This window comes from Megalobrama amblycephala, linkage group LG16 (genome assembly GCF_018812025.1).
Source record: "Megalobrama amblycephala isolate DHTTF-2021 linkage group LG16, ASM1881202v1, whole genome shotgun sequence".
NCBI lineage: Eukaryota > Metazoa > Chordata > Actinopteri > Cypriniformes > Xenocyprididae > Megalobrama > Megalobrama amblycephala.
Window position 1 is genome coordinate 34,581,547 of NC_063059.1, and position 27,349 is coordinate 34,608,895.

At 42.1% G+C, this 27,349-nt stretch overlaps 2 protein-coding genes across 5 annotated transcripts; both read left to right on the forward strand.

Moving 5' to 3' along the window:
* The first annotated feature begins 506 nt into the window (after positions 1-506).
* On the forward strand, positions 507-18,467 carry LOC125249625 (dehydrogenase/reductase SDR family member 11-like). 3 transcript variants are annotated; one of them, XM_048161952.1, is made up of 7 exons: positions 507-804; positions 910-1,119; positions 1,910-2,004; positions 2,103-2,232; positions 2,327-2,419; positions 2,496-2,561; positions 16,391-18,467. In XM_048161952.1, exons 1-7 carry the CDS (start codon positions 673-675, stop codon positions 16,430-16,432), a joined length of 768 nt encoding a protein of 255 aa, XP_048017909.1. In that variant the 5' UTR covers positions 507-672; the 3' UTR covers positions 16,433-18,467. The 3 variants fall into 3 exon arrangements, with proteins under 3 accessions (XP_048017909.1, XP_048017908.1, XP_048017910.1); XM_048161951.1 differs by lacking the exon at positions 16,391-18,467 and adding an exon at positions 7,957-8,241 and having other exon boundaries at positions 509-804; XM_048161953.1 differs by lacking the exons at positions 507-804; positions 910-1,119; positions 1,910-2,004; ... (1 more) ...; positions 2,327-2,419; positions 2,496-2,561 and adding exons at positions 9,636-9,771; positions 9,879-10,088; positions 15,567-15,661; ... (1 more) ...; positions 15,987-16,079; positions 16,163-16,228.
* Positions 18,468-19,043: 576 nt separating this feature from the next.
* Positions 19,044-26,816, forward strand: LOC125249621 (dehydrogenase/reductase SDR family member 11-like). 2 transcript variants are annotated; one of them, XM_048161945.1, is made up of 7 exons: positions 19,044-19,250; positions 22,774-22,983; positions 25,776-25,870; positions 25,964-26,093; positions 26,196-26,288; positions 26,372-26,437; positions 26,600-26,816. In XM_048161945.1, the coding sequence occupies exons 1-7, from the start codon at positions 19,059-19,061 to the stop codon at positions 26,639-26,641; spliced, it is 828 nt and encodes a 275-aa protein (XP_048017902.1). In that variant the 5' UTR covers positions 19,044-19,058; the 3' UTR covers positions 26,642-26,816. The 2 variants fall into 2 exon arrangements, with proteins under 2 accessions (XP_048017902.1, XP_048017903.1); XM_048161946.1 differs by lacking the exons at positions 22,774-22,983; positions 25,776-25,870; positions 25,964-26,093; ... (1 more) ...; positions 26,372-26,437; positions 26,600-26,816 and adding exons at positions 20,000-20,209; positions 20,720-20,814; positions 20,923-21,052; ... (1 more) ...; positions 21,317-21,382; positions 21,542-21,949.
* Positions 26,817-27,349: the final 533 nt, after the last annotated feature.

The following is a 27,349-nucleotide window of genomic DNA, read 5'->3' on the forward strand; positions in this document are numbered from 1 at the left end:
AAAAAAACAACTTTATTTATAAACATGCTCGCTGATTATGATCTGTGCTGTTATGAATACTTATCCACTTTTTCATGAGAAATGCTGTCCAAATGTCCCGTTTTTAATGATGACGTCTGAAGTCCCCGCCAAAGGAAGTAGTCCTTTTTAGCAATTTGTTAGCAACCGCCGATTTTAAGACACAGTAAAAGTTTAAAAAAATCACAAGTGGGTTATAACTGGTGTGTTTTATGTCATAGATCAAAACGTGAAAGTATTTAGAGGCTTTGTTAACCACAGACCTTATTTCAGGCGATTTAGCAAAAACCCATTCAAAAAACCCATAGACTTGACGGCGTTGGAACCGGAAGTCCTAAAATGCTAACTCACTTCCAGATTTTGCCTACAAAAATGCGTCATCCCTGAGGCACTCTAGATGGTAAAAGTGAGTGGGTCCAATATCATTGGTCTTAAAAAGTGGGTGGGTCTTGTCCCACCCACATACAATGGTTCCAACGCCCATGCTGCGAAGTCCTGGGTGGAAAATCCAGCAGTTGTCGGAGTGCAGGTTTTAAAACAACTTTGGGCCGGAAAGCTTTGCTGGACCTGGCAACCCCCTGATCATCACTGCACAAAAATGTGACTGCACAGTCAGCTGTCCAGCACTTGATCTTCCTAAGAGTAACTTGTAACATGGATCGCTGGAAAGGCAGGGTTGCTCTTGTCACTGGTGCTTCAGTGGGAATCGGAGCTGCAATCGCAAAGTCTCTTGTGCAGCATGGCATGAAGGTGGTTGGATGTGCCAGAAATCTACAGCAAATAGAGGTAATCTACTGTTAATGAGCAAACAGCACTACGGTTCACTGCTTACGAGAAGTAAATGAAGGCCTACTAACAAGTTGAAGAATTGCGTGTTTTTTTGTCTTGCAGAATTTGGCAGCAGAATGTGTCAGTAGTGGATTCAGTGGCACTCTGTTCCCATATAAATGTGATCTGTCTGTAGAGGACGAAGTGTTATCCATGTTTTCCTGGATCAAAGTTCAACATCAGGGCATTGACGTGTGCATTAATAATGCTGGTTTGGCTCTTCCAGAGCCTCTATTGAGTGGTAAAACCAGTGGCTGGAAGACTATGATGGATGTAAGTAAATGAATAGCGACTTGATGCCATAAAGCCAGTCAGTGATTCATTTCAGCAAATCGGTTCTTTCAATGAACCGTTTTGACCGAGTCAATTATTCATTTACGTCATCACATGCTCTCTGAAATCACGGTGTGCATATTATGTTGCTGTTTTTTTGTTACATTTATTATTAAATGGAATAGTTCACCCAAAAATAATAAAACATTTTTGTTATAATTTACTCACCTTTTAATGTTTTTCCAAACTCGTATGAGTTTCTTTCTTCTGTTGAACACAAAGGAAGATATTTCAAAGAATGTTGGTGACCAAACAGTTGACGATAGCCATTGACTTCCATAGTAGGAAAAAATAGCTACCATCAACTGTCTGGTTATCGACATTCTTCAAAACATCTTTTGTGTTCAACAGAAGAAAGAAATTCATATGAGTTTGGAACAACTTGAGGGGGAGTAATTTTCATTTTTGGGTGAACTATCCAACTATGCACGTCTCCACGTTCAGTTTGTTGTATGCGCCAGTTTATAAAAACGATTTACTTTTACAATTAAATTTACAATTATAATTTGCATGTTTAAATACAATGCTATTAAAAGCAGCTGTTTTCTCTGATCACATATAGCCAGTTTGTTGGGCTTTTAAAGTAATTTTTTTTTCTTTATCAGTCAAAAAACTGGATTACTCAAATTGTTGGTTTTAAAAAAGACATGAATCTAGGTTTACTGAGTGAGCTGTTGAACTCCTCAGACTAAATCTTTTCATGAAATAAAAATGTTTTTTTTTTTTTCAGGTGAATGTCTTTGGCCTGTCAGTGTGTGTCCGTGAGGCTTACCAGTCCATGAAAGAAAGAAATATTGATGATGGCCATATCATTAATATTAACAGGTACAAGAATGTTTTATTAGACATTTTTGCCTGTATTCTAATTCAAACCTGTGCTGAGGCAAAAACATTCAATATCCTTAAATATCTTGGTGTTTTAGCACGAGTGGACACCGGGTCGTTAACAACGCTGATGTACACTTTTACGCTGCCAGCAAATATGCCGTGACTGCTCTGACTGAAGGTCTCCGGCAAGAGTTACGCGAGGCCAAAACCCACATACGTGCCACAGTAAGAGCTGCTTCAGATCAACACTTTATTTATGTAATATGATTATTGCATGTCCAAAGACTTGTTGGCACTAAGATTATTCTTTCTTTAACAGTGTATATCTCCTGGTTTTGTGGAGACAGAATTTGCCTACCGGCTCTTTAGTCAAAACCCAGAAAAGGCTGAGGCTGCCTACAAAATTATAAAGGTATAGACAATTCCTGTTTATACAATATGTTGTACATTATTGCTTACACTTTTAAATATTTAAATGTTATTCACAGTGTCTGCAAGCAGATGACATAGCGAACGCAGTGGTGTATGTCCTAAGTGCTCCTCCTCATGTTCAAGTAAGCATCATCCATCACTGGAGAAAACGTACTCAGTTACGAACATAACATCGGTTTCCTGAGATACTTCCACTCATACTTCATAACAGAGTACTTTCCCTTTCGATACTTCCACTCATACTGCGGATGGGGAACGAATTCAATCATGCCGTGCCATGGGAGGGAACGACTGAACCTATTTTAGGCACCAAAGGTGCATAGGGAGGCAAAGCCGTCGCACCCTCATAGTTACACATGCTTAAAAAGGGAGCTGGCTCCCATATAACAACAGCACGATTGATGGGCTACGTAGAAGCCGTCAAGTAACGCCGGGACGTCCAGGTTATAAAACCTGACAAGCATGGACGGCGAGGACCAGCCGGCCGCCTCACACATGTCTTTAATGGAAACACCACTAGACCAGGCCCAAGAAGAGGTTATTCCTCTAGTGGAGTGGGCTCGTACTCCTATGGGGCAATCCAGGCCCCATAGAGCAATAGCGTCAATGATCCAACGCGAAAGTCTCTGCTTTGTGACCAGAAGCCCCTTGGTGCGGCCACCAAAGCACACAAAGAGCTGTTCTGACTGCTGAAAGAGCGTGGAACGCTCAATGTACGTCCTCAATGCCCTAACGGGGCAGAGTAAACCCAACTCACGCTTGTCCCCCAAGGTAGGTAGCACTGTGAGAGAGATAAACTGCTCTCAACTCCATTCAGAGCACAGGTTAGGTATGTAGCCATGCCTGGGTTTCAGGACAACCTTCAAGTCATTAAACCCAAATTCGAGACATGCAGGGCTCACGGAGATGGCCTGCAAATTGCCTACATGCTTGACAAATACTAGAGCCAGTAGCAGATTGGTCTTAAGTGAGAGGGGCCGAAGGTCAGCTGACCGTAGCAGTTCAAATGGAGGACCCTTGAGCGCTCTGAGGACTGTGGAGAGGTCCCAGGTGGGGACGGTGAGAGGACGAGGGGGATTTAATCTCCTACAACCTCTCAAGAAACGAACAACTAGGCCGTTTTTTCCCACCGACTGGCCAGCAATGGGGGCATTTTTGCTGCTATGGCTGTCACGTACACTTTGAGCGTGGAGGGAGTGAGGCCCTTGTCCGAACGCTCCTGGAGAAATGATAATACTGACGATATGTCACAAAAAGTCAGGTCTTCGTTCCAGGCTGTACAACAGGCGGAGAAGACTGAACCTTTCAGGGCATAGAGGCCGCTCGTATACGGAGCTCTAGCCTGAGATATAGTATTTAACATACTCTCAGGGAGGTTAGCAGGCTCCCATCGAGAGGCCAAAGGTGCAGAGCCCACAGCTCGGGCTGGGGGTGCCTGATTGTCCTGTTCGCCTGAGAGAGGAGGTCCCGTCTCAGGGGGATTGGCCATGGGGCTGTTATCAACAGCTGAGACAGCTCTGAGAAAAAAGGCTGGTTCCCCCAGAGCGGGGAAAAGTGTAGAGGAGGAGATTGGACCAGTCTTTGGCCAGCGCATCCCTGTCCTTCGAAAAGAAGGTTGGGCAGTGAGACTTGCCTTCTGGAGGATCTTCAGGAGTTGTCCTCCCGAAGATCTCCCAAATTTCGAGAACCCTGTGGGGGTAGAGCGTCCACTCGTCTGAGGGGACGTTGCTTCGAGACAGCATGTCTGCTCCCTGGTTCAGCTTGCCCAGAACATGCGACGCTCTCAGCGAACGCAAGTTGGGCTGTGTCCACTCTAGGAGGTGCTCCGTCAGCGTAAAGAAGCGCCTGGACGAAAGACCGCGCATCTGTTGAGACAACCTCCCTTCTGGAAACCATTCCCAGTTTGGCACACCTCGATTGAACCATAGTTGGTCTGTTCAGGGGCCAGGGCCATCACGCAGGCCTGGCTCACCCTGACACGCAGGCGACCATGTCGCCAGGTGTGAGGTGGAACCTGAGGTTTCAGCTAACAGAGGCCATGAGGCCTAGCAAACTCTGGAATGATTTGAGTGCTAGACCAAGTTGGAAGGAAGCCACAAGCTGTTGTATGGCCTGAGCGTGCTCTGGCGAGACTGAAGCCCTCATATGGGCTGAGTCGAAAGGTGCCCCCAGGAACTAGATATGTTGGCTGGGGAACAGTGAGCTCTTGGCAAAGTTCACTTCTGAGTCCCAGGCATGCTAGGTGGCTGAGGAGCACAGTTCTGTGAGACAGTAGCTCTTCTTCCTACTGTGCCAGCATGAGCCAGTCATTGAGGTATTTCAGGATGCAGATCTCCATCTGTCTCAGAGGGGAGAGAGCTGCGTCTGTGCACTTTGTAAAAGCGTGAGGAGCTAGGGGACAGCTCTAATGGAAGGAACATATATTGACATGCCACTCCCTTGAAGGCGAATCTCAAGGATGGCCTGTGATGGGGGGGCTATCTGGATGTGGAAAACATGCACCTTTCAGGTCCAGCGAGAAAAAACAGTCCCCTGGGCATATTTGCGTGAGGATCTGTTTCAGTGTTGTCATTCTGAACGTCCATCTCTTGAGGGTTATGGTTCAGGCGTCTGAGATCTAGGATGGGCCTGAGGCCGACATCCTTTTTGGGGATGAGGAAGTAACAGCTGTAAAAACCTGATTCACTCTGAGTCGGGGGAACCATTTCTATTGCTCCTTCGCCAGCAGAGACCTTTGAGCGTAGGACATGGGCGTCCTTGGCCCTCACTGAGGTGGGAACAGGCTACATGGGCACTTGAACATGTTTAGGCCCAATGTTTGCAACAAACACATTGCTTCCAACACCCAGAACTGAATGAGGTGGTGGAAAGCATAACAGAGGCAGTTTTCAGTTAAAACGGTTAAGACTCCTGTGAGTTTCAGTTAAGACTCCTGTGAGAGCATCCATCTTCAGTGGAGGCAGCTTGCGGGGCGGGCCCACAAGTGACACACTCAGAAATTCAGCATTTTACCACATGCGTCAGTAAATAATGCTATTTTAGAAGAAATATATTCCTTGAGTCTCACCTGATAGTTATAGGGGAGCTAGTCATGTCATAGAGCTGTCAGTGCTACATTCAGCTGATCACTGACAGTGTGGTACTTGCCCTGAAGTGCATGCAGCACCTGAAAATTCCCTGCTGCAGAAAAAGTGAGACATGCGGGTGTAGACTGGGAAAAACTCACTTAGTCCTGTTCACTTGGCCCTGTAACCTTTGTTTTTCATCTCAGTTGAGTGAAAGAACAGAGGAAAATGAGGGAAGGAGCTGCTTTCTGGAAAAAGCACTCTGTGAACGCAATGAATGTGACTTGCGGGGGTGGAGCCGGCAAGCGACATGCATAGAGGTTCGCACTTTAGAGAAATAAGCTCTTTGAGAGTGAATATATTCCAAGAGTCTTGCCTGAGTCAGGGAAGAGCATCATGTCATATTTGGCTGAGTGCTGTCAGCATTGAGCTTGCACTTGCACTGACATAGCGAGAGCACGCTAACTCAATGAACGCAACTTGTGGGGACGGAGCCAGCAAGCAACACGCTCAGAGGCTTGGCATCTTACAACAGACGCCGGAGAAATATGCTCTTTCAGTAATTATATTCCATGAGCCTCACCTGAGTCAGGGGAGAGCATCATGTCATATTCAGCTGGGTGCTGTCAGCATTGAGGTCGCTCCCACAGTGAGAGCGCTTGTCCTAAATGAATGCGGGCTTGCGGGAGAGGAGCTGGCAAGCGATGCGCTGAGAGGCTCTGCATTTTACAACAACACCAAAGATATGCTCTTTCAGAGTGAATATATTCCATGAGTCTCACCTAAGTCAGGGGAGAGCGTCATGTCATATTCAGCTGAGCGCTGTCAAAATTGAGCTTGCTCTTGCGCACTCGAAGTGAGAGCCCTCGTCCTCAATGAACGCGGCTTGTGGGGGCGGACCCAGCAAATGACGCGCTAAGAGGCTCTGCATTTTGGAACAAACGCCAGCTGGAATATGCTCTTTTCGAAAATAGCCTGCTTGAGAGCGACGATAATCTAGAGCAGAGCAGGCGCTAAGACACTTGATCCGCTGCCACAGTTGTGGCGCAACATTTGAAACAACGCCACTGAAATTGCTCTTCTAGATACTCGCTGGATGGCGGCAGGGGAAGCGCTGAGCGCTGAAGCTGAAGCAGGCAGGCGAGGATCAACCAGATCTGCTGCGAGGCATGTCAACTGCAAGAAGGCATTCAGTTGTCTTGGTAACAGCGAAGAGATGACTGTCGTCGCTGGCTGATTTCCTATAGTGAAATGCCTGCTTATATAGCCAGATGCCCTGCCCAGTTTGGCGGGCTTCGGTACACTGCATCACCATAGGCTTGCGCAGCTCCGCTGCACCGTCATTGGTTCAAAAAGTTACACTGCTCGAACCAATGGCCATGCAGCTACACTGCGTTATTGAAAAAGGCTTCAGTGAATCGGAGAAAAAGGAGTTTTTCCCCATCCGCAGTATGAGTGGAAGTATCGAAATGGAACTATTGTGCTGTAAATTATCACTGAGATTGTTCATACAAATATACAATGAGCTTGAGCTGCAGTGGGAATTTTATGCAGTGTAGTTTCTAGGAAGATTTCATGTAATCAGGGACGTGCACAGGAATTTTGAGGGGCAGTTGCTCTGACCTAAAAAAAAGGGCACTCTGACAAAATTATATTCAGAATTAAAAATAATTTTAATACCACTTTTTAATGTGTGATTGTGTAAAGGTTTTCACGAGATACCAACCTTTCGCGAACTTGCTTCCAACACTCGTTCTCATGGAGGCGCGGTATGCGCACGCGAGTATGTGAGAGAGACGCGCGAGTGAGAGACGCAGGGAAATGAAATACAGCTGAACGTTTGCTCTATGAAAGACATTGACAAAGATGAAAACTAAGGACATTTAATCTATAATTTTATTTTATTTTAGTTAGTTTAGCCAAACACACATTACAGTTTTGGTTAGTTATCGTTTTTTTGTCTAATGCCTCATTTTTATTTTTATTTCAGTTAACGACGATGTTTTTTCCCACCTAGTTTTCGTTTTTTTCGTTCGTTTTTGTTAACGATTATAACCTTACTCACCTTTCCGACAACGTTAAGTCGTCTCACCCGACAACCGCGACAATCTCCTTCTAGTGCCGCTCATGCAGGCTCAGCTCAGGTGCCGGTCGCGTGCAGCGCTGCAGCCACGTAAACAGAGTTTGCCCTTCCCCTACTGACTTTCACTTTCGGACGGGTGCCCGAATATGGAAGTGAATGAGGCTTTGCGATTTTTTTATTTATTTATTTATTTTTTATCTAGGCCTACGTGAAATTCTGCATCCATTGTACTATTTTTTTATTTATTTTTTTCCACCTCGGAAGGGCAACGTGAGTCGAGAAGGGCATATGGGCAGTTGCCCGGGCAACCTGAGCAACCCCCCTGTGCACGTCCCTGCATGTAATTGTTTTTTCCATCCTCATCTCTAGATTGGTGACATTTTGATGAGACCTGTGGAACAGTTGACTTAACCTGAGGAGATAAACAGGACCAGGCATCGCTGACATCTTAATCATCCTAAAGGCTCATATATAGTTTCAAATATTATGGGGAAAACCACATGAATGTCTCTATAAACTGTTTCTGCACCCCAGATCTTTTGAAATACAAATAACAAGAACACAGAACACTGATATGTCTGATCATGAAGTTTACATTTTTTAAATATTAATCAAATCTATGTTATTAAAAAAATAAAGTTTTGAAAAAATAAATTATGCAAAGTGCGCTTTTGTGCTCAAGTATTGAGTTATCAGTCTTGCAAAATGCAGAATGTGTAATTTTTTGCTTTACATTGATTATAGTGATGAACATTCACAAATGAACAAATGTTTTGAAGATTGTTGAGGAAATCTGATGCTTTTTATACATTTCTGTTCAGTTCTGTGCCTGCAGTTCTGAGTTGCTATTTAAGTGATGCACTAATAAAAAAAGAGGGATTTATGTCGTGCTTTTCATGAAGTGTTTGTGATGAAACTATCAAATAGCCTTTTTTTTTCTTTAAAAAGAAAAGTGTTAACTGTTAAACAAATAACTGACAACATTTATAAAGTGAAGGAGGGAAAAAATCTGTACATTTTATTGCCTCACAAACATGGCTGATGATTTTAAGTATAAACTGAATTTGTGACTGCTTTTATAAAAATTAAATGTTATATTTGTAACACTGATATACTGTGGGCATATTTTTTGTTGTTTTTCAGTGAAACCCACCAATAATCATGTTATCCGTGCCTACAATTACCTCTAAATATTTTAGTGTATTAAAACTGAATATACAGTCAGCATTCAAGTTTTCAAACAAGATGCAATAGCCTATTTATACACTACAATATTTAGCTGTGTCTGTTATAAGAATGTAAGTATATATATATTTTATCCTATATATATATATATATCCTATTTTAAAGCCTATTTGTTACTGTATACTTGTTTTTCTGTATTGGTAGGTCCAATTGTTCAGTCCAAATTGTAAAACAGATGAACAAACAATTATTCATTGATAATTGTTTATTTCAATGTATAATGAATAACTAAGCCTGTGAAAATTTTATATCCTGAACACTTTCAACTTACTGTAGATTTTATTGCACCTGTTATAGTTGTATGGGATAAAAAGGAATTGTTTTCATTGGCCAGATTCTCTGAAGACAGATTATTCATTGACATGCCAAGTTGGGTGATTTGATATTGGTATTGAATATCTGGCAACCAAAAAGAGAGAGGAAGTGGGAACTTTAGGAATTTTCCATTTAAAAGAAAATGTAATTTAAGATGTAGACTATCAAAAAGACTGTGAAAAATGAAAAAGCATTGTAATAAGTTCTATGCATAATTCTAAGATGAAGTATCAAATAAAATAAACCATATAATATACACAAATCAGATAAATGGAGCGGGAAACGGGTAAAAAACAAAACAAAAAAACAATGCTAAACGTGTACTGCGAAGTCCTGGGTGGAAAATCCAGCAGTTGTCGGAGTGCAGGTTTTAAAACAACTTTGGGCCGGAAAGCTTTACTGGACCTGGCAACCCCCTGATCATCACTGCACAAAAGTGTGACTGTACAGTCAGCTGTCCAGCACTTGATCTTCCTAAGAGTAACTTGTAACATGGATCGCTGGAAAGGCAGGGTTGCTCTTGTCACTGGTGCTTCAGTGGGAATCGGAGCTGCAATCGTCAAGTCTCTTGTGCAGCATGGCATGAAGGTGGTTGGGTGTGCCAGAAATCTACACCAAATAGAGGTAATCTACTGTTAATGAGCAAACAGCACTACGGTTCACTGCTTACGAGAAGTAAATGAAGGCCTACTAACAAGTTGAAGAATCGCGTGGTTTTTTTTGTCTTGCAGAATTTGGCAGCAGAATGTGTCAGTAGTGGATTCAGTGGCAATCTGTTCCCATATAAATGTGATCTGTCTGTAGAGGACGAAGTGTTATCCATGTTTTCCTGGATCAAAGTTCAACATCAGGGCATTGACGTGTGCATTAATAATGCTGGTTTGGCTCTTCCAGAGCCTCTATTGAGTGGTAAAACCAGTGGCTGGAAGAACATGATGGATGTAAGTAAATGACTAGCGACTTAAAGCCATTCAGTGATTCATTTCTGTTCATTGCTCTCTGACATCACGGCATGCATATTATGTTTTTTTTTTTTTGTTACATTTATTATTAAAGGGATAGTTCACCCAAAAATTTTAATTTTGTTATAATTTACTCACCTTGTATGAGTTTCTTTCTTCTGTTGAACACAAAGGAAGATATTTCAAAGAATGTTGGTAACCAAACAGTTGACGATAGCCATTGACTTCCATAGTAGGAAAAAAATGCTATGGTTATCAACATTCTTCACAATATCTTCCTTTGCGTTCAACAGAAGAAAGAAACTCATGAGTTTGGAACAGCTTGAGGGGGAGTAATTTTCATTTTTGGATGAACTATCCCTTTAAGGGTTTTTATTGTAAATTCATGTCCACATCCAGTTTGTTGTATGCGCCAGTTTATAAAAGTGAACCACAATATAATTTTGTGGCAGGGAGGGCGTGGTTCAGTGAAGTCTGCAGCAGGAGAGAGAGTCGGGAGATGCGTGGTGAGTGAGTGGGTTAATTGTAAATCATGAACACCTGTTTCTAATTCCAGTAATTGGCACGGAGACAGGATAAAACACCAGGAGAAGGAGGAGTGTGAGAGAGAGAGAGGGACTGCTGACTGAGAGACACTGGGACTGAGCTGGAGAGCACTACTGGAGTGAAGCCCATCTGTGGATGTGGATTGTTTATTGTGCGTTGCACAGACTTTTGTTTGGACATCTTGTTATTGAAATAAAAACTCAGTCAGCAGTCAAAGTCGACCCTGTCCTCTTCCTTCCCTACGAACTTGAACTTGTTACACTGGTGCCGAAACCCGGGAAGGAAGAAGGGAGTCGCCGCCATGCACTCGACCTCTGCCCAGCCATTTGCGGAGATCATCTCATCCCTTGCGGTCATGCAACAGGAACATCATCAAGCCCTGCTGGACCTGCGTACGGATCAGGAGCGCCGCTTTGAGGCCATCATACTGGTCCAGCAGAAAGACAAGCGAGAGGTTCCGGAGCTGGATTGACCAGGAGGTTCGTGCTAAGACCACCAGCACACTCGCTGCGCCCACCCACCTGCCACTGAACAAAATGGGGCCACAAGATAACCCAGAGGCCTTCATGGACTTATTTGAAAGATCGGCGGAGGCTTCTGGGTGGCCCCGGAGGGAGTGGCCGGTGCGCCTGATCCCCCTGTTATCAGGAGAAGTGCAGGTGGCAGCGCAGCAGCTCCCTGTACAGAACCTCCTGGTCTTCGACGATCTCAAGCGGGCCATCCTACGTTGCTTCCGCTCATTGGGGCTGGGGGAGTCCGGCCGGCCATTCCTGATGGCCCAACAGCTCCGGGACTCCTGCCGCAAATGGCTGCTGGCTGACGGAAGCGACGTGAAGCAAGTCATCGATCGGGTGGTACTGGAACAGTTTACCACTCGGCTTCCGAAGAAAACGGCCGAGTGGGTCCAGTGCCACCGGCCCATGTCGCTGGATTCGGCTATCCATCTGGCAGAGGACCATATGGTGGCGCCCAGGGGTCGGCGAATTTTTACCATCAATCTCTCTCTCTCCTTCTGTTCCCCTCTCTCTCTCTAGACCTGTCCCTCTCCCCAGGTCTCGTCCGCCCGGCCCGCCTCGTGTTCCGCCCGGGGTCTGCTGTCGGGCTTTTCACCCCTCTCTCCGCGCCAACAATTTAACCCACTCTCTGCCACGAGAGCGGCGGGTAGGTCTGGGCCGGTCTGTTGGTGTTGCGGGGACCCGGAGCATTTCGTGGACATGTCTCCTGTCATTGAGGTGGGGACAATGATCCGGGTCCCGGACGACCCGCAGACTGCCCCTGGTCAAGCTGGCCGGTACCAAATACCTGTGAGTATCAAGGGGGTACCTATCAGGCTTTGGTGGACTCAGGTTGTAACCAAACCTCCGTTCATCAAAGCCTGATTTCGTCCGGGGCATTGGATACAAGCCGCATGGTTAGGGTGCGGTGTGTGCACAGGGATATGGTGGAATATCCTATGGTGCCAGTTATTATTCAATTCAGGGGTCAAAAGCATAGTGTTGAGGTGGCAGTTAACCCGCACCTCCGGCATCTGTTAATTTTGGGAACCAATTGGCCAGCGTTTACTGAATTATTGGGGGCTTTATGTACGGATGCCTCTTGGGGAAAAAATGCACCGGAGAGGAACGCGAGTGTGCAGGCGGGAGAGACTGAACCGGGACCACTGGGTACTGCCTCAGGGGAACAGAGCGAAATTGAGAGACTTATTCTCTCGGAGCGCGATGATTTTCCCCTGGAGCAGTCTCAGGATGAGACGCTGAAACGTGCGTTTGAACAGGTCACTACCATCGACGGTTAGCCTCTCCATCCTGGACAACCGCTTACTTATCCATATTTTGCAATTATAAAAAATAGGTTGTATCGAGTGACCCAAGACGCTCAGACAAAAGAAGGTACAACCCAGTTGTTAGTTCCTAGGAGCCGCAGGGAAATGCTTTTTCAAGCGGCTCATTCTAATCCAATGGCTGATCATTTAGGACAGGTGATGACACTAAATCGCCTCATGACCCGATTTTTTTGGCCGGGCATTCACGAGAATGTGCGCAGGTGGTGCGTGGCTTGTCGTGAATGTCAGTTGATAAACCCACCGGCCACCCCAAAAGCGCCTTTGCGCCCCCTCCCATTAATGCAGGTCCCCTTCGAGAGAATTGGCATGGACCTCATCAGGCCATTAGAGCGATCAGCACGAGGACATTGTTTTGCATTAGTCATTGTGGATTATGCAACACGATATCCCGAAGCAGTGGCTCTCCGCAACATTTCCGCTAAGAGTGTTGCTGACACACTGTTTTCTTTAATCTCCCGAGTGGGGATTCCCAAGGAAATCCTCACTGATCAGGGCACGGCGTTTATGTCACGGACGTTACGCGAACTTTATGAATTATTGGGCATTAAATCGATTCGTACCAGCGTCTTTCACCCACAAACGGACGGGCTGGTCGAACGTTTTAATCGCACGCTTAAAACAATGATTCGTAAATTCGTACAGGAAGACGCCAAAAGAGATCATCTCTCGCCCTCCCAGCTCATTGATTTAACCAAATTACAGGCAGAGTTTGCTGACGTGTTTTCTCCCCTACCTGGTCGTACAAATCTCATTCAGCACTAGGGCTGCACGATTAATCGCATGAGATTGTCATGCGTGTCTCATCAGTAAAGCCGGTTCTGTGATTAGCGGTAAATGTCCATCACCTGCTTTCAAATGGAGCGGCACTTAATATACAGAGCCGTAGTTCGCGGACAAGCTATGCAATATCGCGTTCATAATCGCAGATGAATCGGCTTCGATTATGAACACAATATTGCGTAGCTTGTCCGCGAACTACGGCTCTGTATATTAAGTGCCGCTCCATTTGAAAGAAGGTGATGGACATTTACCGCTAATCACAGAACCGGCTTTACTGATGAGACACGCATGACAATCTCATGCGATTAATCGTGCAGCCCTATTCAGCACCATATCAAGACATAGCCTGGCGTGGTGGTTCGCAGCCGGCCATATCGCTTACCTGAACACAAGAAAAAAGTAGTTCAGGAAGAATTAGGAGCGATGCTTGAAATGGGGGTAATAGAAGAATCCAGCAGTAACTGGGCGAGCCCGATAGTTTTGGTTCCCAAAACGGACGGCTCAGTTCGGTTCTGTGTGGATTACCGCAAGGTGAACGCTGTGTCGAAATTCGACGCGTATCCAATGCCACGGGTGGACGAATTGCTTGACCGGCTCGGTACGGCTCACTTTTATTCGACATTGGACTTAACAAAGGGATATTGGCAGATCCCCTTGTCGCCATTATCCAAAGAAAAGACAGCTTTCACGACGCCGTTTGGATTACACCAATTTGTTACTCTTCCGTTCGGGCTGTTCGGGGCACCGGCCACCTTTCAGCGTCTCATGGATACAATTTTGCGGCCCCATTGTGCATATGCTGCTGCTCATCTGGATGATATTATTATCTTCAGTAATGACTGTCAGCGGCATGTGCAGCATTTGAGGGCCGTCCTGAGATCGCTGAGGGGGGCCGGGCTCATGGCCAACCCGAAGAAGTGCGCGATTGGGCGCGTGGAAGTAAGGTATCTGGGTTTCCACTTGGGACATGGACAGGTGCGTCCCCAAATTGATAAGACAGCAGCGATTGCGACCTGTCCGCGCCCTAAGACCAAAAAGGAGGTTAGACAGTTGGGCTGGCGGGATATTATAGAAGGTTTGTACCTAATTATTTGGACCTCATCAGCCCGTTGACTGATCTAACTGAAAAGGAGGCACCAGATACGGTCCAGTGGACGGAGCTGTGCCAACAGGCCTTTACCCAGGTGAAGGCTGCTCTATGTGGCGGGCCATTGCTTCACTTTCCTGATTTTTCTCTCCCTTTTTTGTTGCAGACTGATGCGTCAGACAGGGGGCTGGGTGCTGTCCTGTCCCAGGAGATAGAGGGGGAGGAACGGCCGGTGCTGTACATTAGCCGTAAGCTCTCTAAGAGAGAAGCTAAGTACAGCACCGTGGAGAAGGAGTGTCTTGCCATCAGGTGGGCCATCCTCACCCTCCGCTATTATCTCCTGGGACGGGAATTCACCCTCTGTTCGGATCACGCTCCCCTGCAGTGGCTCCACCGCATGAAGGATACCAACGCGCGGATCACTCGTGGGTATCTGGCTTTACGGCCTTTTAAGTTCAAGGTGGTCCACAGGCCGGGTGTTCAGATGGCTGTGGCCGATTTCCTCTCCAGAAATGGGGGGGGGCTGCAGGCCAGATGGCTCCCCAGCCTGAGTCGGGCGGTGGGGGTATGTGGCAGGGAGGGCGTGGTTCAGTGAAGTCTGCAGCAGGAGAGAGAGTCGGGAGTGAGTTAATTGTAAATCACGAACACCTGTTTCTAATTCCAGTAATTGGCACGGAGACAGGATAAAACACCAGGAGAAGCAGGAGTGTGAGAGAGAGAGAGAGACTACTGACTGAGAGACACTGGGACTGAGCTGGAGAGCACTACTGGAGTGAATCCCGTCTGTGGATGTGGATTGTTTATTGTGCGTTGCACAGACTTTTGTTTGGACATCTTGTTATTGAAATAAAAACTCAGTCAGCAGTCAAAGTCGACCCTGTCCTCTTCCTTCCCTACGAACTTGAACTACAAGTTACAAATTTGCAATTATAATTTGAATACAATGTTTAAATGCTATTAAAACCAACTGTTTTCTCTATGTATTGTTATTAAACTGTTGAAAAACACATATATAACCTATTTTTTGTGCTATTAACTACTTTTTTGCTTTATCAGCCAAGAACCTGGTTTACTCCAAAATGTCTTAATTGTTGGATTTAAAAAAGAAAGGAATCTCGGTTTACCGAGTCAAGCAAGTTGTTCAACTTCTCAGACTATAAACCATTTCATGAAATATTTTTTTTTTTTTACTTTTTTTCAGGTGAATGTCATTGGCCTGTCAGTGTGCGTCCGTGAGGCTTACCAGTCAATGAAGGAAAGAAATATTGATGATGGCCATATCATTAATATTAACAGGTACAAGAATGTTTTATTTGACCTTTTCGCATGTATTCAAATTCAAACCTGTGCTGAGGCAAAAAAACATCCTTACATATCTTGGTGTTTTAGCATGAGTGGACACCGGGTCGTTAACTACGCCAATATACACTTCTACACCGCCAGCAAATATGCCGTGACTGCTCTGACTGAAGGTCTGCGGCAAGAGTTACGCGAGGCCAAAACCCACATACGTGCCACAGTAAGAGCAGAATGAACAAGAATTGTTTTGGATGAACACTTTATTTAGGTAAAATGATTGTGTGTCTGTTCTAAGACTTTAAGATTGCTCTTTCTTTAACAGTGTATATCTCCAGGTTTAGTGGAGACAGAGTTAACCTACCGGCTCTTTAGTCAAAACCAAGAAAAGGCTGCAGCTTTGTACAAAAGTATAAAGGTATAGACAAATCCTGATTCCTGTTTATACAATATGTTGTACATTATTGTTTACACCTTTAAATATCTAAATGTTATTTACAGTGTCTGCAAGCAGATGACATAGCGAACGCAGTGGTGTATGTCCTCAGTGCTCCTCCTCATGTTCAAGTAAGCATCATCCATCACTGGAGAAAACTGTTGTGCTGTAAATTATTGCTGAGATTGTTCATATATACAAATACACAGTCCGCTTGAGCTGCAGTGGGAATTTTCTGCAGTGTATTTTCTAGGAAGATTTCATGTAATTGTTTTTTCCTTCCTTCTCTCTAGATTGGTGATGTTCAGATGAGGCCTGTGGAACAGTTGACTTAACCTGAGGAGATAAACAGGATCAGGAATGAGGAGATATGGAGATAAATAGGATCACTGACATCTTAATCATCTAAAATCTCATATATGGGCTGTCCAAAGTCAGAATTGCAAACGTCTTGAAAAAAAATTGTCCTTTTCCACAAATTTATGTATACAAATTGTATAATATCCAAGGTACACATTTCTAGTAATTGTGCAGTTAATTCTCATATTGTATTTTCAGAAAGTTTTGGAATATTTTTCCTCTCCCCAAAATTGTCACTACCAAAACACAAAAATAAATAATTTAATAAGAAGGGTTACATTGACCTATTAAGATTTTGTTTACATCTTCCTTGTAAATATATTTTCACAGGTAAATCAATAACAATTATAATTTGAACAATATTTCAAGTGTAATTTATGAGATTAGTTGTATTTTGAATCCAATCTTTCTTTGTAAAAGGCATAATGTTTATCATACTTATTTCAAAGTTAAGGATTCATTAGTTTGAACATATATTGAACCAAACACTATAAAAGCATCTTAGTTGATAATTCAATATACTTTATTTTTGATAAAACATCCCATGTTTCGGTTGTGACTACACATTTTCGGTAGCGACCACATCTTATAGAATTTTAACTCGCATACTAAAACATACTAAAATACTAATGATTTGCATAACTGTACTAAAGTTTTGCTTATTTTTCCCCAAATAAATGATTGTTCCCTTTTGTCACTACCAAAACAATGAAGACATGTTTCGGTAGTGACAATTTTTGATCCTTTTGAGTCCAGCTCAAAGATACTAATCAGCACATGGTTAGCTAGCACAGTTCTGAACAGTTGTACAAACATAAAAACTAAATTTTATGGAATAACACCCAAAAAACGATGCCGTTTCGGTAGTGACTGTTTTGGTAGTGACAATTTTAGAAACTTTTGAGTCCAGCTCAAAGATGCTAATCGGTACATGGTTAGCTAGCACAGTTCTGAACAGTTGTACACACACAAAAACTAAATTTTATCAAATAACCCCCCAAAAAAGTGCTTAAATGCAGAAAAAAGGTGTTTGGTAGTGATGTTCCTTAAAGTTACACACAGATTTTCAGACTTTTGAACACATTTAAATCAAAATCATGGGATCTACTATGAAAGAGGCTATGAGAGGGAGGGACACAGGAATATTTCCTGATCAAAAATGTAGAAGTGTGGTTAAATCAGTCTCAGCCAATGAACTAAAACATTCACTGTTTCAGTAGTGACATGAAAATGTGGGACACATTTTTTTACATAAAGTTTCATGATTTTGAAATAAAATCTAAAATAAATATTTATTTTTTTAGCTTCACTTTTTTTTTAAAAAAAATCAAAAATGTATTTTTAAGAACAACAATATTTTCACAAGTTGAAATTTAGGGGTTAGGGTTCAGGACAGCCACCTCCCAATTGAAAGTACCCAATAAATTATTATTATATATATATATATATATATTAAGCTTACTGATATTTTAAATTTTATTGTGGCATTCAATAGATAATAGAAGGATCTTAGTAAACATCTAAAATCAGAATACTTAATGCTTTTTAAATGTGTTTTTGGTTGTGGGACAGCAGTTTGCACCAATTCTGTAGAATAGTTTCAAATATTAAATAGGAAAAACCACAATAATGTCCCTATAAACTGTTTCTGCACTCCAGATCTTTTGAAATGCAAATAACAAGAACACAAAACACTGATATGTCTGATCATAAAGTTTACATTTTTTAAATAATTATTTATCAAATCTATGTTATTAAAAAAAGAAAGTTTTGAAAAAAAGAGCTTTTGTGCTCAAGTATTGAGTTATCAATCTTGCAAAATGCAGAATGAGTGTATTTTTTGCTTTACATTGATTATAGTGATGAATATTCACAAATGTTTTGAAGATTGTTGAGGAAATCTGATGCTTTTTATACATTTCTTTTTCAGTTATGTGCCTGCAGTTCTGAGCTGCTATCTATTTTTAAGTGATGCACTAATAAAAGAAGAGAGATTTATGTCATGCTTTTCTTCAAGTGTTTGTGATGAATCTATCAAATAGACTTTTTTCTTTGAAAAGAAAAGTGTCAACTGTTGAAAAGAGAACTGACAATATTTATAAAGTCAAGAAGGGGAAAAATTAACACATTTATTACCTCACAAACTGAGGACTTTAAGTACCCTATGTTACAGGCCCAAAAGCAACTGATTTTATAAAAATGAAATGTTATGTAGTAGGCCTAAAAATATAAATCTAAATATTTTAGTGCATTAAAACTGAATATACAGTCAGCATTCAAGTTTTCAGACAACTTGATTCAATAGCCTATTTATTTTTTATACTGTATTGAATATTGATATTTATGTTAGATTTAAGGAAGAATTTTGAATGGCACACGTTTACTGAACTGAATTTAACTGCCTCACTGGAAAATGCGGAACATGCAATAACAATCTACTACTATTACAAAAAAGTGTGAGTAACCTATATGAATTCGCATTATTTAATGCCACCACAAAAATCTCGGAGGAACTGAGGAGTGATCTGGTGTGGCACAGTAGAAGAATCGTGCATTGCTATTGGCTAGATTCTCAATGAGTATATTCATTGACTACAGGGAATGCATGGAGTAAAGATCACTGCAGACTGTCAGCAGCTCTTCTGTAACAGTCTTGTGATTATGGATCGCTGGAAAGGCAGGGTTGCTCTTGTCACTGGTGCTTCAGTGGGAATCGGAGCTGCAATCGCAAAGTCTCTTGTGCAGCATGGCATGAAGGTGGTCGGATGTGCCAGAAATGTGAAGCAAATTGAGGTAATTTGCATTATGCATTTGTAGCAGAGGATTAAAGGTTTGCGTATATGAAGTGCACGAATGAATAATGCATGGCTTGAAATGAGCAGTCAAACAGTGAGAATGTGTGTGGTGGGTCACCATTGATTCATTATTGATAACCTTTCTGCTTACTTTTTAAAGTTTGACAGCGCCCTGGTCATTTAATGGAGAAAAAAGCAGCGTGAACATTATTCAAAATTTACACAATAAAAAGTCATACAGGTTTAAAAGAACATGATTTGGATTCATCATTAAGCCAACAATTTAAATGCTTTATAACATTTCATATTTCTTATATAGGTTTATCATGCTACAGGGAACAATGTGTTTATGAGGACCAAGTTCTAAAACTTAGTTTAATAATTAACCTCATGATTTTTTATGCTTGGTCTGTTATTTGCTGTTCCTCTGCCAATGGTTTTGAGCTTTGACCGTTACAAATAAAGGTTCTTTATTGGCATCTATGGTTCCATCAAGAACATTTAACATCCATGGAATCTTTCCATTCCACAAAAGGTTCTTTATAATGAAAAAAAAAGTTCTTTAGATTTTTAGAATGTTCTTCACACTAAGAAAAAAAGGTTCTTTTTAGAACTGTTCACTGAAAGGTTCTGTTAGGGAACCAAACATGGTTCTTCTATGGCATTGCTGTGAAAACCCCCTTTTGGAACCTTTATTTTTAAGAGTGTTCATGAAATTTAAATTTCAAAGTGTTTTTCCTTTCACAGAAATTGGCAGCAGAATGTGTCAGTGGTGGATTCAGTGGCACTCTGTTCCCATATAAATGTGATCTGTCTGTAGAAGACGAAGTGTTATCCATGTTCTCCTGGATCAAAGTTCAACATCAGGGCATTGACGTGTGCATTAATAATGCTGGTTTGGCTCTTCCAGAGCCTCTGTTGAGTGGCAAAACCAGTGGCTGGAGGACTATGATGGATGTAAGTAACTCACCATAAACAAATAAGCAGGTAGGGCGAGTGGGGTATAGCCATTTTTACTAATGTAGTCCTCAAGATAAGGGAAAATGAAGCAGAAGTACGATGAAAGTATCTAAAGCAATTTCAGGATGCTGCCTATCACTTTAAATGATCAGAATACATCTATGACAAAGGGTTCTAAAAATATGGCTTCTTATAAAAAAGTGTTCCTATGGCTCAATTTAGCCCAGGTTAGATCCGAGTCAGTGGGTAAATTGCACACTGGCCATCAAATCTAAATCAAACCTATGTGAAACTGCAAAGATAATTTACCTCTTTTAAAAACTATTTTAATAATATTTCTGTGAACAAATAATCATATTTTTTAAAGAAATGATTGGTGGTTCCATAATGTATGGTCACATGACAATAAAAGTGTACAGTTGCCAAGTGTCTCATCTTACCCCACTCACCCCTATTCCTGCCAATATGAAGAATGTGTTAGTCATCTCAAAATGTTCAAATTTTCAGGTGAATGTCTTTGGCCTGTCACTGTGCACCCGTGAGGCTTACCAGTCCATGAAAGAAAGAAATATTGATGATGGCCATATCATTAATATTAATGGGTACTATAATGTCTTATTGGAAATTCAAATTTTTTCCGCATTTATATTCCTATACAAGTGCCAGGCACCAGAGCATCCACTATCTTTAAATATCTTCCTATGTTTTAGTATGTGTGGACATCGCGTCCTCCACAATGCCGATCTACACTTCTACACTGCCAGCAAATATGCCGTGACTGCTCTGACTGAAGGTCTGCGACAAGAGTTACGCCAGGCCAAAACCCACATACGTGCCACAGTAAGAGCTGGATGAACTTTATTTATGAAAATGATTATTGTGTGTGAATTTTCAAAGAACTAATATTGCTCTTTCTTTAACAGTCTATAAGTCCTGGTTTAGTGGAGACGGAGTTAACCTACCGGCTCTTTAGTCAAAACCCAGAAAAGGCTGCCGCTACTTATAAAAGTATGAAGGTATTGACAAACCCTGATTCTTGTCTGATTCTTGAGCATTTTGTAGGTCATTGTTTCCCTTTATAATATTTAAATATCATATTTACAGTGTCTGCAAGCAGATGACATAGCGAACGCAGTGGTGTATGTCCTCAGTGCAAATCCTCATGTTCAAGTAAGCTTGAGAAAACTATCTGCAGCATTAGCATTAATGTTTGCTGTCTTTCAGCAATATTAATTCACACTTTTTGTTGTAGTATATCCACATATTTTTAAGGAATAAACTTGATTTAATAATTTAACAGTAATGTATTTTTTTCTTTGCTTTTTGTAGATTGGTGACATTCAGATGAGACCAGTGGAGCAGTTGACATAAACTGAGCAGATAAACATGATCAAGTGCCAGTATCAAGGATCAACGTCCACAGATGATCACAGACGTGTGCAATATAATCAAATGCTATTATGTGAATCATTGTCAAGTCACTACATTTTTTTTAAATGCATTTTGTAAAAACACAAAACACTGTCTCATCATGATGTTTGATTTATTTTAACTGAAATTATTTGGGAAAATATGATAGCTTTAATGATTACATTAATGTGATAAATACTTTAGGTGCTTTTCTAATAGCTCTTTCTGTTTTTTATTTTGTTTTGTTTTTTTTGTTTTTGTTTTTTTGTTGTTGTAATAAACTGAACTGTAAGCATGTAATATCAAGGATATAATAAAGTCTATTTATTATTATTTTTACCTCACAAACGTGGTTTTATCTTATGTATTGGAACCTACGCGTTCCCAAGTTTTTATTTTAAAGAGTTCTCAAGTATTGTCCAGAAGGGAAACGAAAGCAAAGGTCCAATACTCATCACTGGACGGGACGCTTTTAGGGTCATTTCAAACGCAAGTGTCAGATGTGGTTTTGGACACAGAGGTGTTGTTCACCGCAAAATGAATTTTTCTGTCGTACTTCATGAATATTTTCTTCTGGGTGTCAATTACAATAGCCAAAATTCACTGTAAGACAGCAGCAGCAGCAGCACATTTGAACAGTGTGTTGCTCACTTTGACTTGGATGGATCTTGATTTGCTATTATTACTTTTTTCTTTTGTTGTGGCAATTGCTAAAGAATAAGACAAAGTGTTGCTATTGCAGATATTGTGGGGTCGTTTGTATAAGCCTACTCTATGCAAAATAATAGCAGAATCAGATGTTTATTGCTATTGGCTAGACTCTCAGGGAGTGTTCGTTTAGGCCTATATAAGAGATTGCAGTGAGGCTCTGCAGACTGTCAGCAGCTCTTGTGAGAGATTTGTGAACTTGTAACATGGATCGCTGGAAAGGCAGGGTTGCTCTTGTCACTGGTGCTTCAGTTGGAATCGGAGCTGCAATTGCAAAGTCTCTTGTGCAGCATGGCATGAAGGTGGTCGGATGTGCCAGAAATCTACAGCAAATATAGGTAATCTACTGTTAATGAGCAAACAGCACTACGGTTCACTGCTTACGAGAAGTAAATGAAGGCCTACTAACAAGTTGAAGAATCGCGTGTTTTTTTGTCTTGCAGAATTTGGCAGCAGAATGTGTCAGTAGTGGATTCAGTGGCACTCTGTTCCCACATAAATGTGATCTGTCTGTAGAAGAGGAAGTGTTATCCATGTTCTCCTGGATCAAAGCTCAACATCAGGGCATTGACGTGTGCATTAATAATGCTGGTTTGGCTCTTCCAGAGCCTCTGTTGAGTGGTAAAACCAGTGGCTGGAAGAACATGATGGATGTAAGTAAATGAATAGCGACTTAAAGCTAGTCAGTGATTCATTTCTGTGAATCGGTTCTTTCAGTGAACCGATTTGAACAATTCAGTGATACGTTTACGTCATCACATGCTCTCTGACATCACGGCGTGCATATTATGTTTTTTTTGTTTTGTTACATTTATTATTAAAGGGATAGTTTACCCCAAAATTTTAATTTTGTTATAATTTACTCACCTTGTATGAGTTTCTTTCTTCTGTTGAACACAAAGGAAGATATTTCAAAGAATGTTGGTAACCAAACAGTTGACGATAGCCATTGACTTCCATAGTAGGAAAAAAATACTTTGGTTATCAACATTCTTCACAATATCTTCCTTTGCGTTCAACAGAAGAAAGAAACTCATGAGTTTGGAACAGCTTGAGGGGGAGTAATTTTCATTTTTGGATGAACTATCCCTTTAAGGGTTTTTATTATAAATTCATGTCCACATCCAGTTTGTTGTATGCGCCAGTTCCCTTTCGATACTCTCACTCATACTGCGTATGGGGAAAAGCTCCTTTTTCCTCCTCGCTGAAGCCTTTTTCAATAGCGCAGTGTAACTGCACTTCTATTGGCTCAAAGGAATGAAACTCTTTGAACCAATGACGGCGCGGCGTAGTCGCGTAGTCGAAACAGAAATTCCTTGCGTCATCAGACGGATCAGGGAAGACAAACACAGAGCACAGAGTCCTCCTGGTGGCCCCACTCTGGAGGACCCAAATCTGGTCCTCGGAGCTGTTCAGGCTCTCCACGAGAGCCCCATGGCCAATCCCCCTGAGACGAGACCTCCTCTCTCAGGCAAAAAGGACGATCTGGCACACCCAGCCCGAGCTATGGGCTCTGCACCTGTGGTCCCTTGATGGGAGCCGTTAGATCTCCCTGGGAACATTCTGCACACCATTTCTCAAGCTAGAGCTCCGTCTACCAGGCGTCTCTATGCTCAAAAATGGTCGGTCTTCGTTGACTGGTGCTCAACGCGCAGCGTCGACCCTGTGGAGAGTGACATATCTCAGATATTGTCTTTCCTCCAAGAACGGCTGGACAGAGGTCTCACCCCTTCCACGCTCAAGGTCTACATTGCAGCCATTGGAGTGTTTCACGCCCCTATCGCTGGCCAGACGGTGGGAAGAAACGGCCTCATTGTCCGTTTCCTAAGAGGTGCTAGGCGTCTTAACCCCCGTAGACCACTTACCGTTCCCTCTTGGGACCTCTCCACTGTCCTTGCAGCCCTCAAGGGTCCGCCCTTTGAGCCGCTACGGTCAGCTGATCTCCGGCCCTTAACGCTCAAAACCGCTCTGCTACTCACACTGCTATCGGTTAAGCGTGTCGGCGACCTGCAGGCCCTCTCTGTGAGCCCTGCATGCCTTGAATTCGGGCCCAACGACTCTAAGGTCGTTCTGAAACCCAGACATGACTATATCCCCAAGGTGCTCTCGACCCCGTTCAGAGCACAGATCATTTCCCTCTCGGCGCTACCTCCTTCTTTGGATGAGTGAGAGGTGCAATTGCTCTGCCCCGTTAGGGCATTGAGGGTCTATATTGAGCGTTCCAAACCGTTCAGGCAATCGGACCAGCTCTTTGTCTGCTTTGGAGGCCGCACCAAGGGGTCTCCGGTCTCAAAGCAACGCCTCTCGCGTTGGATAGTTGACGCAATTGCTCTATGTTACTCCTCTATGGGCCTGGACTGCCCCATAAGAGTAAGAGCCCATTCCACTAGAGGAATGGCCTCATCCTGGGCGTGGTCTAGTGGTGTTTCTCTCAAAGACATCTGTGACACGGCCGGCTGGTCCTCGCCGTCCACTTTTGTCAGGTTTTACAACTTGGACATCCCGATCTTACATGCTCGGGTCCTCTCGGTGTGATACAACGGCCTCTTCGAGCCCCGTCGTCACACCTCCTCAGGGGTCTCCCTGCTCCTGTGTACCTAGGGTTCGACGGCCTTGGCCCCTCACGTATCTTCTGGGCCCTCTCGCGCCCATGATATGTTTTGTCATTCCCTGTCGTGGCACGGCGTGATTGTATTCGTTCCCCATACGCAGTATGAGTGAGAGTATCGAAAGGGAACGTACTCGGTTACGTACGTAACCTCGGTTCCCTGAGATACGGGAACGAGTACTGCATTTTATGCCGTGCCTCGACACTGCGGCTCAGTGTCGTCGCTTCAGTCGAGTTTTAACTGAATCCCATGGCGAAACGACGGCTTATATAGCCATAAGCCACGCCCGTTTTGGCGGGCTTGTTGGCGCGCTGTTTCGCCATAGGCTCGCGCGACTACGCCGCGCCGTCATTGGTTGAAAGAGTTTCATTCCTTTGAGCCAATAGACGTGCAGTTACACTGCGCTATTGAAAAAGGCTTCAGCGAGGAGGAAAAAGGAGCTTTTCCCCATACGCAGTACTCGTTCCCGTATCTCAGGGAACTGAGGTTACGTACATAACCGAGTACGTTTATAAAAGTGAACCACAATATAATTTGCATTTTTTTTTTTTTTTTACAATTATAATTTTAATACAATGTTTAAATGCTATTAAAACCAACTGTTTTCTCTATGTATTGTTATTAAACTGTTGAAAAACACATATATAACCTATTTTTTGTGCTATTAACTAATTTTTTGCTTTATCAGCCAAGAACCTGGTTTACTCCAAAATGTCTTAATTGTTGGATTTAAAAAAGAAAGGAATCTCAGTTTACCGAGTCAAGCAAGTTGTTCAACTTCTCAGACTATAAACCATTTCATGAAATTTTTTTTTTTTTTTTTTACTTTTTTTCAGGTGAATGTCATTGGCCTGTCAGTGTGCGTCCGTGAGGCTTACCAGTCAATGAAGGAAAGAAATATTGATGATGGCCATATCATTAATATTAACAGGTACAAGAATGTTTTAATAGACATTTTCGCATGTATTCAAATTCAAACCTGTGCTGAGGCAAAAAAACATCCTTAAATATCTTGGTGTTTTAGCATGAGTGAACACCGGGTCGTTAACAACGCTGATGCACACTTCTACACCGCCAGCAAATATGCCGTGACTGCTCTGACTGAAGGTCTGCGGCAAGAGTTACGCGAGGCCAAAACCCACATACGTGCCACAGTAAGAGCAGGATGAACAAGAATTGTTTTGGATGAACACTTTATTTAGGTAAAATGATTGTGTGTCTGTTCTAAGACTTTAAGATTGCTCTTTCTTTAACAGTGTATATCTCCGGGTTTAGTGGAGACAGAATTTGCGTACCGGTTCTTTAGTCAAAACCAAGAAAAGGCTGCAGCTTCGTACAAAAGTATAAAGGTATAGACAAATCCTGATTCCTGTTTATACAATATGTTGTACATTATTGTTTACACCTTTAAATATCTAAATGTTATTTACAGTGTCTGCAAGCAGATGACATAGCGAACACAGTGGTGTATGTCCTAAGTGCTCCTCCTCATGTTCAAGTAAGCATCATCCATCACTGGAGAAAACTGTTGTGCTGTAAATTATTGCTGAGATTGTTCATATATACAAATATACAATCCGCTTGAGCTGCAGTGGGAATTTTCTGCAGTGTATTTTCTAGGAAGATTTCATGTCATTGTTTTTTCCTTCCTTCTCTCTAGATTGGTGATGTTCAGATGAGGCCTGTGGAACAGTTGACTTAACCTGAGGAGATAAACAGGATCAGGCATGAGGAGATATGGAGATAAATAGGATCGCTGACATCTTAATCATCTAAAATCTCATATATGGGCTGTTCTACAGAATTGGTTCAAAGTCAGAATTGCAAACGTCTTGAAAAAAAATTGTCCTTTTCCACAAATGTATGTATCCAAGGTTTTTCTACACATTTCTAGTAATTGTGCAGTTAATTCTCATATTGTATTTTCAGAAAGTTTTAGAATATTTTTCCTCTCCCCAAAATTGTCACTACCAAAACACAATAATAAATAATTTAATAAGAAGGGTTACATTGACCTATTAAGATTTTGTTTACATCTTCCTTGTAAATATATTTTTTTCTATTTAAAAAAAAAATAGTTTTCACAGGTAAATCAATAACAATTATAATTTGAACAATATTTCAAGTGTAATTTATGAGATTAGTTGTATTTTGAATACAATCTTTCTTTGTAAAAGGCATAATATTTATCATACTTATTTCAAAGTTAAGGATTCATTAGTTTGAACATATATTGAACCAAACACTAAAAAAGCATCTTAGTTGATAATTCAATATACTTTATTTTTGATAAAACATCCCATGTTTCGGTCATGACTACACATTTTCGGTAGCGACCACATCTTATAGAATTTTAACTTGCATACTAAAACATACTAAAATACTAATGATTTGCATAACTGTACTAAAG

Excerpts from the sequence above, each read along its gene's own strand:
- LOC125249621 (XM_048161945.1), top strand. The coding sequence starts at position 19,059 with ATGCATGGAGTAAAGATCACTGCAGACTGTCAGCAGCTCTTCTGTAAC. Across the intron at positions 25,871-25,963 it reads CATATCATTAATATTAACAG|CATGAGTGAACACCGGGTCG; the intron begins GTACAAGAATGT and ends TTGGTGTTTTAG. Across the intron at positions 26,438-26,599 it reads GTGCTCCTCCTCATGTTCAA|ATTGGTGATGTTCAGATGAG; the intron begins GTAAGCATCATC and ends CCTTCTCTCTAG.
- LOC125249625 (XM_048161952.1), top strand. The coding sequence starts at position 673 with ATGGATCGCTGGAAAGGCAGGGTTGCTCTTGTCACTGGTGCTTCAGTG. Across the intron at positions 1,120-1,909 it reads GCTGGAAGACTATGATGGAT|GTGAATGTCTTTGGCCTGTC; the intron begins GTAAGTAAATGA and ends TTTTTTTTTCAG. Across the intron at positions 2,420-2,495 it reads CTGCCTACAAAATTATAAAG|TGTCTGCAAGCAGATGACAT; the intron begins GTATAGACAATT and ends TGTTATTCACAG.